Source organism: Sminthopsis crassicaudata, chromosome 1, assembly GCF_048593235.1.
Source record: "Sminthopsis crassicaudata isolate SCR6 chromosome 1, ASM4859323v1, whole genome shotgun sequence".
Lineage (NCBI taxonomy): Eukaryota > Metazoa > Chordata > Mammalia > Dasyuromorphia > Dasyuridae > Sminthopsis > Sminthopsis crassicaudata.
Window position 1 is genome coordinate 393,746,868 of NC_133617.1, and position 12,838 is coordinate 393,759,705.

The 12,838-nt window shown below is 37.0% G+C and overlaps 1 protein-coding gene across 1 annotated transcript in view; it reads right to left on the reverse strand.

The window, feature by feature from the left end:
- Nucleotides 1-12,838, reverse strand: part of CHTF18 (chromosome transmission fidelity factor 18) — a 54,973-nt gene that overhangs the window by 33,594 nt on the left and 8,541 nt on the right. The window contains 8 exon segments of the mRNA XM_074279724.1: nucleotides 3,423-3,521; nucleotides 4,089-4,182; nucleotides 6,000-6,142; nucleotides 7,902-8,025; nucleotides 9,054-9,151; nucleotides 9,790-10,008; nucleotides 11,376-11,438; nucleotides 11,441-11,549. Coding sequence (XP_074135825.1) covers nucleotides 3,423-3,521; nucleotides 4,089-4,182; nucleotides 6,000-6,142; nucleotides 7,902-8,025; nucleotides 9,054-9,151; nucleotides 9,790-10,008; nucleotides 11,376-11,438; nucleotides 11,441-11,549 — 949 coding nt within the window.

Genomic DNA, 12,838 nt, shown 5'->3' on the forward strand with positions numbered 1-12,838 from the left:
TAGGGTACCAATTTCAGTAACTTCATTTCCCAAAATCTTGATGTTGTTCCATTATTTTTTTCCTTTGGGTGACAAGCTGGGCAATTGGGTGCAACAGTTTTATTTATTTTTCTCAATAGTATTTTATTTCCCCAAATACATGCAGAGATAGTTTTCAACATTCTATTCATTATTTTTTTTTAATTTAAACTTTTTATTTTCAAAAATTATGCATTTTTAACATTTTTAACATTGACAGTTGCATAGCCTTGTGTTCCAAATTCTATTCATTATTCTTAAAGCTTACAAAATATGAAGGTGAAAGGAATCTTAGATCTATCTCATTTTACAGAGGAGAAAATAAGTAAATGGGCCAGGGTTTGAAACCAGATTTTCTGGCTCCAAACCTAAGGTTATTTTATTGTACTACATAAACATGTGCAAGGTTTAGAGATAGAGAGTAAGAGATGGGTGTCAGACATTGGTTCCAGTAGAGAACATAGTATGGACCTCATTTTCTTAAGGAGTAGAACAAGGAGGCTGGGGCTCCAAGGTCCAGTTCTGACATACAGAACTCTAAAAAATATCTCAACCCAAGGTAGAAAAACAATACATGTGTGAAGATCTTGAGATCAATATATTCAAATGATCTAATGGATGTCAGGATGGCCCTACAAAGCCAACTAAAACCACAAAGACTCTTCAATTTTGAATGAGGAAGATCACAAGTTATCAATCTGGAGTCAGAAGATCTGGATTAAAATATAAGCTTGGTTTGTTACTCAAGTGACTTTAAGTAAACTGCTTAATCTCTGTGGGTCTTCGTTTCCTTGTGTGTAAAAACTGAGGGGCTGCCACTCTGGAAAACAATTTGGAACAGTATCCAAAGGGCAATAAAACTGTACCTATCCTTTGACCCAGAAATACCACTGTTAGGTCTGTATTCCAAAGAGATCAAAAAAAGAGGAAAAGGATTCATATGTACAAAAATATGTATAGTGGCTTTTTTGTGATGACAAATATTGGAAATTGGGAGGATGCCGATTGATTGGGGAATGCCCAAACAAGTTGTGATTTATGATTGCAATGGAATACTATTGTGCTATAAGAAATAATGAGCAGGATGCTCCCAGAAAAACCCAGGAAGATCTACATGAATAGATGCAGTGTGAAATGAGCAGAACCAGGAGATCATTATACAGTAACAGAAATATTGTAAGAAGGATCAACTGTGAAAGACTTACCATTCTGCTCAAAATCCAAGAAAGCCCAAAGGACTCATGATGAAAAATGCTATCCACTTCCAGAGAAAGAACCAATAAACTCAGAGTGCAAATTGGAGTATAATTTTGTTACTCTTTGTGTTTCTTGCTTTTTCTTGTTGTTGGTTTTTTTGTTGTTGTTGTTGTTTTTTTGGCAACATGTCTGATTTGGAAATATATTTTGAAAGACTTCACATGTATAACTAATATCATATTGCTTGTCTTCTCAAAAGTGGGGGAGGTTCAAAGAGAATTTAGAAATCAAAAAAAATGTTAAATTAAATTTAAAAATAAATTTTAATTTTTTAATTTACTTTTTGAAGTTGAATTTTATTTTTAATTTCAAATTATCCCCCCCCAACCCATTGAGAAGGCTAGAAAAATAAAATCCATTACAAATACACAGTTACACATAATAAATTACTGCATTAGTCACAATCACACGTGGCGTAACGGATAGAACACCAGCCTTGAAGTCAGTAGGACCCAAATGCAAATCTGACCTCAGACACTTCACTTCCTCACTTCGTGACTTTGAGCAAATCTCTTAACCCCAATTGCCTCAGCCAAAAATAAATAAATAAGAAAAAAATGAAAGAAGAAAATGTTTCAGTCTGCAATATGAGTCGATCAGCTTTCTGGAAGTGGATGGCATAAATCCTTTGGAAATGTGGTTGATCATTAGGACTGATTAAAAATCTTTTAAAGATGATTATCTTTATAGTATTGCTGTTACTCAATTAAAATTCTTTTCTGGCTTACTTCATGATAATCTGTTCACATAAATCTTCCCAGGTTCTTCAGAAATCATTTCCATATCTCACAATATTAACAGTATTCTATCATATTCACATATCAGAACTTGTTAGACACTCTCCAATTGAAGACATTCTCCTCAATCTCCAATTCTTTGCCACTAAAAATAGCTGTTAATATTTTTGCACAAGTCTTTTTTTTTTTTATTTCTTTGATATCTCTGACAAATAGACAGACTAGCAGAATAGCTAGGTTACAGTTTAGTAGTGTTTTAGGCACAATTTCAAAGCTTTAAAAGTTCTCCCTTTGAATTTCATACATTTATGTTTCCTTAGATTGGAGGTTGGAAAAGGTTTCACAAAGATTAAATTTTAAAATAAATTTTAAAAAATTAAAATTAAAAAAATATTAGGTGTACACACCACATAGCATTTGAGGTTCTTCTTAATTCAAAACCACCTATGATAGGTTTATAGCATATAAATATATGTAAAAATACAAACATTACTGCATTAGTCATAGTCAAAAATAAATACGAAGGGGCAGCTAGGATGTAGTAGACAGAAAACCTGAAGTCTCAGTGGCTTTAATAAGCTTTAAAACCTTAAAATTGCCTTATGAATTATGGGACAACTTGCAAATATACGCTATTAGTTTAATTGCTACTTTTTTTTAAAATATCAGTTATTTTGACTGTACACTTCCTTTCCTTCTCCCCCATGCCCTTTGAATGAAAAAACAAAAAACAAAAAACAAAACAAAACAAAAAAATCAACTAATGCGGTAACCATATCTGCCATGGTATACACTATTCAATATCTATAGTCTCAAGGTAGTTAAAATCACCCAGAGTTCAGTATTCTTTTGGATATTTTGTAATACTTTTAACATTATATGATGAGGTGACTTGGAAATCCATTATTTTGAAGCTACAGGTAACCTTAGAGAAGAGAATCACAGATCCCTTTGTTTTACAGGACAGAAAAGGTCCCATGATGTGCTAATGCCTTGGCCAAGGTGAGAACTCAGGTCTCCTACTCCAAATCAAGAGTCCTTTTCATTCTGTCAATGGTTCTCTTTCCTAGTCATCTAAAAGGATTTGGAAAAACCCTCTCATTAGATTTATGATGGATTATTAAAGGAGAGAGGAAATGCTTAAGGCTTGTCCTTTGGACATGGAGGGTTGATATCCTTTGGGGATCCCCACCAGAAACAGAACCTGAGACCAGGCAAGGAAGAAGACTGTCATATTCTAGTGTATGATGACCTAGAAAAGGCTCCATGTTTTAGAATCCCAACAAGAACAAGAGCTACCCAATGTTGCCATCTCCTACAGAAGGAGGGGGCACTTCAGTTCAGTGAAACCTCTGTCCCACCCCCCCATTCCTGAAAGTCACTGCCAAAGTTGTCTATTTGGGCTTCTACCTGGAGGGTGTTGATGCAAGAACGGATGTCATTTTCTGTCTTCTCACACAGCATCATGAGAGTACCAGTATCTGCCTTCATTCCCTGGCGCAAGGAGATCTAAGGCAAGATAATATTGGAGGTTAAACTTTCCTACTGGATTTATGTGCTCCCAGGACCAATTCTGGGGCATCTAGCTGGTACAGACCTGCAATCAGAAAGACTCCCCTTCCTGAATTCTGGCCTTGGATACTTACTAGTTGTGTGACTTTGCATAAATCACTTAACCCTGCTTATCTCAGTTTTTCAACAATGAAATGAGCTAAAAAAGAAAATGGTAGTATCTTTACCAAGAAAACTCCAACAGGGGTCATAAAGAGTTGGACACAACTGAACAACAAAAAAGAGTCAAGTTTATGTCCATAAGTCAGAAATGAGAAAGTACTAAGGGAAGGCTGACCTCCCCTTCAATCCTTTTTCTCACTTGTCTTCGCCATCTTGGTCTATTGAATAAACAATCCCCTTGCTTCATTTCTCCCCCTGAAAAAATACACAGATTATTCTCCATTGCCTTATTCTCTCTCTTCAAGCACTCTATCCACAGCAATTAACATATCCTAAAGACATAAAGCTAACTGTTGAGTAGAAATACTTTTTAGATTGGAGTACTTTAATTAAGGTACTGACCTCATTCAATCTCTGGACCAGTCGGGAAGGTAGTGTTTGTGGGAACTGTAGGAGGAAAGCCTGCTGCTTCAGTTGTCTCAGAGAAGGTGTGTATCTATCCAGGATCAAAAGAGATATTTGTGAAGCTCTTAGCACAGTGCCTAGCACATAGTAGGTGTTTAATACATCCTTGTTCCCTTCCCTCCCCCTCAATAAAGAGCGAAAGTGACAGAAAAAGCATCAGCATAGAAGTAGAACATAAATGATTGTCTGCTTTAGAGTTTAATAACCCATGGAATGGGATATGAACTAAAGAGCCCAGATTTAGTTTTTAAAATAAAAGCGCTCCCCAGGACCAGGAAATCGTTGTATACTTCAACAACAATACTATATGATGATCAATTTTTTTTGGATGTGGCCATTTTCATTAATGAGATGAACCAAATCAGTTCCAACAGAGCAATAATGTATTGAACCAGCTACACCCAGCAAAAGAACTCTAGGAGATGATTATGAACCACTACATAGAATTTCCAATCCCTCCAATTTTGTCCACCTGCATTTTAGATTTCCTTCAAAGGCTAAATGTACACTATTTCAAAGTCTGATTCTTTTTGTACAGCAAAACAAATGTTTGGTCATGTATACATATATTGTATTTAATTTATACTCTAACATATTTAACATATATTGGTCGAACTGCCATCTGGGGGAGGAAGGGGGAAGGAGGGGAAAAATTGGAACAAAAGGTTTGACAATTGTCAATGTTGTAAAATTACCCATGCATATATCTGGTAAATAAAAACTTTTTTTTAAAAAAAGAAATAAAAGTGCTCCCTCATGAGTTTAATGAGAATGTTAAAAACAAAAAGCAAAACACCGATCTGATGATGCGTCCAGATATTAAAGAGTATAGGGAGGTGGAAAAGGAAAAGCTGATTCAAAGTAAAGGCTCTACTTAAGAATTATCTGATAATATATACTAAGCCATAGGAGATCAATCCCAACCATCATTCACCAAATAAAAAATTCCAAATGAATTAGTTTTGTATTTATCATATACTATTAAGTAATCACAAGGTGCTTGTCAATGATCCCAAATTATGCATGAATGCAGAAGACTATCTTGTTAATACTGATCCTCTCAAATGGCATTATAATATCCTAAATCATGAAAGGCCTTAGTCTTGGAAGGACTAGATCTAAAGGTGGTGGAAAAAATTTCATAAGAAAGATGCACCATTATTTCTAATAATGACTCAAGCATCAAAAGTAAAGCAAGGGACATTAATTATTAATGATAATTATGAATTAATTATAAATCTATATTTATGACTGGGAAAGAAAGGTCAGTTGTGTCAGGAAAGTGAGGAATCAATAAGTAGATAGCCTAGGACTTATATTGGCATCCATGATGTATTGAAAGAAGGCCACCAGTACCTCAGATAGCTCTTTTATGGCAATCTTATGAAATCATTGAGGCAAGAATCCCATAAGATGAAAAGGGATGTTAAGTCTCCATCTAACAAGGAAGAGCCTACACTGATGAACTCCCACAATTTCACCAGCATTTTTAGATAATTCAGGATGTAAGAAGTATCCCCTATTCATGAACTAATGACAAATGACTAGCCAACTGTGTATAGTGGAAAGAGCTTGGATTAGATAATTTCTAATGTCTCTTTCATTTACAATTCTCTATATGTTTTGGTATTAAAAATTAGCAAAGCTAAAACAATCAAAAGTAGTGACCACATCTGCTGTATAGGTAACATTTTGTACCCATAGGTCTTCATTAAGAGGACCTAGAACAGTTCTAATACCATCATTTCGAATAGCACATTAAAGCTGGAAGAGGCCCTGGAAATCAGGTCCTAACTCTCTATTTTAGAGAGGGGAGATATCAAAAAGAAAGGAACCACAGATACTCACTGATCATTGCAGATGCAGATAATGGGCCGCAATAAAAGCCCCCCTTCTTTCTTTCGTTTCTTGCCACTTCCTGCTGTTCCTGCTGTCTCTGTCTCTCTAACATCCTTACGATTAATGATGCTAAGAAGAACATTGATGGAAGGCTGGAGAGAGGGAGGGAAATACATGGGTGAGTGGCTAGATTCCAGCATACAGGGATGTGATATAAAAGAGAACATATTTCTCTAAAATAATACACATATTCAGGGGTATACTAATAAATGTTTAACAATCAGTTTTCTGGAAGAAAAAAAGAAAAAAAATATATATATATATACACACAAGACACTTAAATTTAATCTGTATTGTTAACATTTTTTCCAATTAACAAAACAGTAAGTCAGGCCCTGATATGTAGGATTTTCTGAGATAATAAATGCTTATACTGAAAATTTAGCAATTAACCCTTGAGAGTCTTAATGAGCTGACTCCAATATATATTAGTGTCTACGCCATCCCTATCCCACTTAAAAAGATACCACCAATGGGTGGGAAAAAAGGAAGAAGTGCAGTAACAACAAAAAATTGTAAATTGTACAGATCTGGGCCCCTTTAGGCCTAAATCTGAGCTGTGTACACTTCCCCCTTATGAACTCTGCAGTAATCTAAACGTTAATTTGTCTGCTCTTTGAAGTGGTGAGAAAACTGTGATTTTTACTTGATAGTGTTTGTCTCACAGTAGAGACAGGGAAGGAAAAGTGAATTAGCAGATTAAAAACATACAAGTGAGTCCCAGCCAACTTAATGTTCAGCCAAGAGACTTCCTGACTGATAAGGAATGAGGCTGGGTTACAGACTGGTTTGGTATGTCCAAGTGGGCAAGTTCCATGGATGGTTTGGATGAGTTCTGGAAGAAGGGATGCAATTCTAACCTTGGTGCCCTGGGAGATAAGAGGCTTCTGGTCTAAGGAGAAACACAGTAAAGTTGGGAAATTTTATTCCCACGGCTTTCCTGGGTCCTCATTCTTATTCTTCCAATTTTACCACTTTTTAAAGGCTTAGCTCAAGCTTCTCCTTGTCCTCCAGGAAACCTCTCCTGATTTTTCTGGCCCATATTCTCTTTGTTATGAAGTCTCCAAAGTTCAGGTCTAAATCTTTTCTTACTCTCATGTGTTCCATTCATCAGTAGAGGGCCAAAGTTTGGGCATGGATGTGTACCACAGCATATAAATAGGTGGGCCTATAAAATGACAAATTTGTCCTTCTTAAAAAAAAAAAAAAAAAAAAATATATATATATATATATATATATATATATATATATATATATATATATGTATACATATATATATATTATGTCCCACTTTATGTGAGAAGAGCAGCTGGCACTTAAAAAAAATTATTGTTCATTTTTCAAACCTGTTTAGTTCATTTGGGGTTTTCTTGGCAAAGACACTGGAGTGACTTGTCATTTCCTTCTCCCTTTTTTTATTTTTTATTTTACATATGAGAAAACTGAGGCAAACAGAGTTAAGTGATTTGCCTAAAATCACACCGCTAATTAGTGTGAGAGGCCAGATTTGAATTCAGGAATGAATCTTTCTGATTCTGGCTCCATCCAATGCATCACTTAGCTATTATCTTGGTACGGGGGTAAAATACATTTTAAATAATTTTTACTAATCAATTCAGACATTCCCTCTGCCTGGCAATATCTGAGAACAGCTGATGGGGATGGATCAAACTGCTGTTGTCTCTGACTGAAGTTCACTGGCCTATATAGGGATAGAGCCCATGACTTTGGCCCCATGAGCACCACAGTGTAATGATCCGAGAGTCTGTACCCACATCATGGTGGAGGGCCTGTGGAGAGCCAAGATCTGATTGTATAGTAGCCTAAAAGCTCTTTCAAACTCAAGCATACCGTGGGCGCACCATCTATTTCATCGATGATCAAGCAGTTGGGCTTCCCCTTGGCTCCCAAAACCGACTCCATCTGTGTGGCTGCTTCGATGCGAGTCTTGAAGACCTCAGGACTACGGTCATCACTGAAATAGAACCAGCCCAAAGCCCATCAGAGCAGTAAAGAATTACTTGCTGCCTAGGGCAAGGGGCTAGAGCAGAGGTTCTCAAACTACGGCCCTCGGGCCAAGATGTGGCCCGCTGAGGATGTTTATGCGGCCCGCAGGGTTATGGCAAATGGGCTGAAGGGCAGAGACAGAGTGTGAGCTTTTGTTTTTACTATAGTCCGGCCCTCCAACAGTCTGAGAGACAGTGAACTGGCCCCCTATTTAAAAAGTTTGAGGACCACTGGTCTAGAGGAAGAAAGGGAGAAAAATTTGGAATACAAGGTTTTGCAAGGGTAAATGTTGAAAACTATCTTTGCATGTATTTTGAAAATAAAAAGCTATTATTATAAAAAAAATTCCCTACATAGGGTCATTAAAAAAAAAAAAATTATGAGTTGGGAGGAGACCTCAGAAGGTCATACAAAGCAATCCCCTGCCTTAAGGCCAAGAATGACTATACAATATAAGGTGGACATTTAAGAAAGCCTTCTTGTCTCCAATATAGGTCTCTTCCTGTTGATAGCCCAGGTCATGGGGGAAAAAAAACCCGCATTGGACTTGAGAGTTAAAAAGTCTAGATCTATAGGCCTACTTATTAGTAGCAAAGCATTGTAATCCTTGGTTTCCTCAACTCTGAAGTATATATATAATGATACTTTCACAATCTCTCTCAGAGGCTTGTTGTAAATAATAGTAATAATAACTAACATTCACCTAACACTTCAAGGTTAACAAAGTGCTTTATTTATGCTATGTCATTTGATCTTTACAACAACCCTGAGAGGTAGATACTATTAGTATCCTCACTTCACAAATGAATAAGATGAGGTTGTGCTCACTCTGGGAAGTGTACTATGCAGGATTTGAACTCAGGGTTCTTGACCCAAAGTCCAATATTGTCAATCATGTAAGTTCTCTTTTTTCTTCTTAAAGTACATTTTCCTAGTTTCAAAATTTACCTGCTAGAGATTTCCTCCCTTGAAATCTCTTGCCCCTACTATACTCACCTGGCATTCATCTCCACCACACTGTACCCAGCATGTCTGGCAATCACGTGTGCCAGGGTGGTTTTTCCCAGCCCCGGTGGGCCACATAGAAGGGCTACCTGTAGTCAAGAGAAGACAGAAAAATGCCCTGAAAGCCTATGAGGGCATGAAATCCTCCTTGACTAAATCCCACCCCACCATATCCCCCCTTTTTTTGACTCTTAAAAAACATAATCAGCACCACACAGCTCAGTGCTTGATAAAATATCACAAAGTATAGTTTTCTGTTTGGGTTTTGTCTGTGAATTTTGTCTTCCCTAATAAAGTTTCAAGTCCAAGATGGACTTATAAATGGAAAGAGCAGAGGACGGGGAATTGGGAAACCTGGACTCAGTGTCTCTGCCATTTAAGTTTTGTGACTTGAGGCAACTCAATTTATTTCTTTGGGCCTCGATTTGCTCATCTCTAAAGCCGGGACAATGAGACCAGCACAACCTTCTTAGCTGGATTGTTGTGAGCAAAGCCCTTTACAAGCATGAGGGAACAGAATTTATCCTCATTATTATATTGCTTGTTTAAAGTATTCCCCCCCTTAAAATGCAAAAGATCTCTTCCCAAATCTTACCCAATTAAATACACAATAAACATAAAAGATAGATTTTGCCTTAGCTTCTGTCCAAATAGTCACAGATTTGGATGAAGAATTAATGGAATGAGAATTAGAGAGGTTGAATCTTGGGCCTGCTGAGCCCCTCACCTTGTATTTGGGCCTGTTGTTCTGATCCAACTCAGCATCCAAGATCTCCTCCATTATCTGCTCTTTGGTCTTCCACTTCTGGGGCTCTCTGCCTTGTTTAGAGGGACCTCGGACTGATGGCTGCTCAGAATTCAGTTTTGGTTTCTTGGCGACCTTCTCTCTGCCAAACACCACCACGTCCCATAGCTTGAGCCACTTTAGAAGACAGCGGTTGGTGTACTGTTGGGGAGAGTGGACATTTTCATGAGTGGCAGAGAAAGAGACACTACTGGGGAAATTGTCAATTCACGGGCAAAGTGTAGACAGTTTTGTTATTCAGTCATTCCTAACTTTTTCTAAAAAAAAAAAAAAAAAAAAGCTTTTTATTTTTGAAACATATGCATAGATAGTTTTAAACATTCATCCTTACAAAACCTTGTGTTTCAAATTTTTTTACTTCCTTCCTTCCCCTCCCCTAAATGGCAAGTAATCCAATGTATGTTAAATATGTGCAATTCTTCTATATTTATTTCCATAGTAACTATGCTACACAAAAAAAATCAGATCAAATAGGAAGAAATTGAGAAAGAAAAAAAAAGCAAGCAAATTACAACAAAAATAGTGAAAATACTATGTTGTGATCCACACTCAGTTCTGGATGCAGATGGCTCTCTCCATCACAAGTCTATTGGAACATCATTCCTAAATCTTCATGACTCTATTTGGGGGTTTTCTTGCCAAAGCTATTAGAGTGGTTTGACATTTCCTATTCTAGCTAATTTTATAGCTGAGGAGACTGAGGCAAACAGGTTTAAGTGACTTGCTCAGGATCACATAGCTGGGAAATATCAAATTTAAATTCAGGAAGATGATTTTTCCTGACCCAGGTTCAGAGTTCTGTGCACTATGGAGCTACTCAGCTGCTGTTAGAGATCACCTAATCCAACCCTTAATTTTACAGATGGGAAAACTGAGGTCCAGAGAGCTCACATAGTCAATTAGTGATAAAGATGAATTCGGACTCTCTGCAGTGCTGTTTCCAAGCCAAATGATTTGAGTACTGCCAATCTCTGCTTCCAGAGAAGTCACTGTTTGATTTCTCTTGCTCTTGGCTGCCAGGAGAAAAATTAAATTTCACAAAGAACCCCAAAAGCTGGCTTCTCCAATCAGGGCAGTTCACCAGAATGCCCTTTCATTGTGCATTTCAATTATTTTGAAGGAAATATTTACCACTAACAACAACTAGATTGCTTTAACTGGCTCTGCCACTGTCTTGCTGTGTGACCACAGACAAGTTGCGGAATTGCTCAGGACCCAAGTTTCATCTAAAAAATGAGGGGTTTAAACAAGGTCCTCTCCAGCTCTATCCATGGCTATCATCAAATCTCCTTCAGCCATCTGGATTTATCAGTAGCTTTTCCTTTAACCTGTTAAACATCCACCTTTCAATTCCCTCCAAGCCCAGTGGCCATCATTCTATCGATAATATTCCTAGAACTAGCAAGACATTAATTAAATTTGTTTTCTACTTCTACCCCTAAGCTCCCAACATGCACACAATTTTTGTGATGAAGAAACCAATTCTGCTTCTTGGAATACAAACTCACATCATCACTGAGCAACTCCCTGTAGTGCCTGGGGGTGAATAAGTCGACCCAGAGGCTGTGTTGTGGGAAGAGTCTTGATTTTCTTTCTCCTCTTCTTCTTCCATCCCTCTGGCTCTACTGACACCATCCCCCATTTCTGGGGTCTCCCCTTCAGGTTCACTGGCCCCTTGGTGCCTGAAAACCAACATAATACCAACAGGTGAGCATCAAACAGCCAAGCGTCCCAGCTCTAGAGCGTTCCCAGCTCTACATCCACACTGCCTCCTACTTACTGCATAGGGATGCAGGTTTTCCCTCACTGGTAACATATGGCGTGTCACTAGAGCTATACACTAGTGTATATAATATTGTCATTTTCATCACTACCCAACCATGAACAATGACCATCACTCTGATTATTTAAGCTTTCCTATTTTGCTGTACAGCTTGTTTTCTAACTCTATTCACCTAAATCCTGAGTTCTTGAAGAGAAGTTAATTTTTATTGTGAATGAAATTTTTTTTTTTTTTAAATCTCTTCCTGACTCTTTTTGGCAATAGAGTGATTCAGGCCCATTTCATGGATTTGTGATAGATGGAGTCATCTGACTCCAGACAAAGGACTATGGGGGCTGAAGGTGGAGCACAACATGTTGTTTTCACCTTTTTTGTTGTTATTTGCTTGCTTTTTTTTCTTTTTTTTTCCCCTTTTTGGTTTGATTTTTCTTGTATAGCATGATAAATGTGGAGGTACATATAGAGGAATTGCACATATTTAACATATATTGCATTGATGGCTGTCTAGGGGAGGAAGTAAGGGAAAAGAAAAGAGAAAAATTTGGAACACAGGGTTTTGCAGGAGTGGACGTTGAAGGCTATCTTTGTATATATTTTTAAAATAAAAAAACTATTATTTAAGCTATTATTTAAAAAAAAAATCCCAGGGGCAGCTAGATGATGCAGTGAATAAAGCAACAGCCCTGAAGTCAGGACTTCACAGTCAGACACTTAATACTTCCTAGCTGTATGACCCTGGGCAAGTCACTTAATCCCAATTGTTTCAGGAAAAAAAAAAAAAAAAATCTCTTCTTGAAGGGTCTTGTTAGCACTAGTGAAAAAATTTGAGGACTTTGGTGTGTTTCATTGTATGTCTTTCTATTGAAGGAATCTGTTGTGATTAATTTGTTCATTGATTTCTAGAATTCTTTTTTTTTCTTATTATACATGCATATTAATTTTTAAAATACACATTTCTTTATGAATCATGTAGGGAGAGAAAAATCACAACAAAAAAGAAAACCCCCAAGAGAAAAAAAAAAAAATAGAAGAAAATTTTTTAAAAAGTGAACCTTGTACATTTTGATTTACATTCAGTTTCCATCTCAGATTCTTTAATGTAGCTCATCATATTGTATGCAAATAGAGAATTCTGGTACAATTTAGACTAAAAGTTGCTGGATTTTGAGTCAGAGAACCTGAATTCAA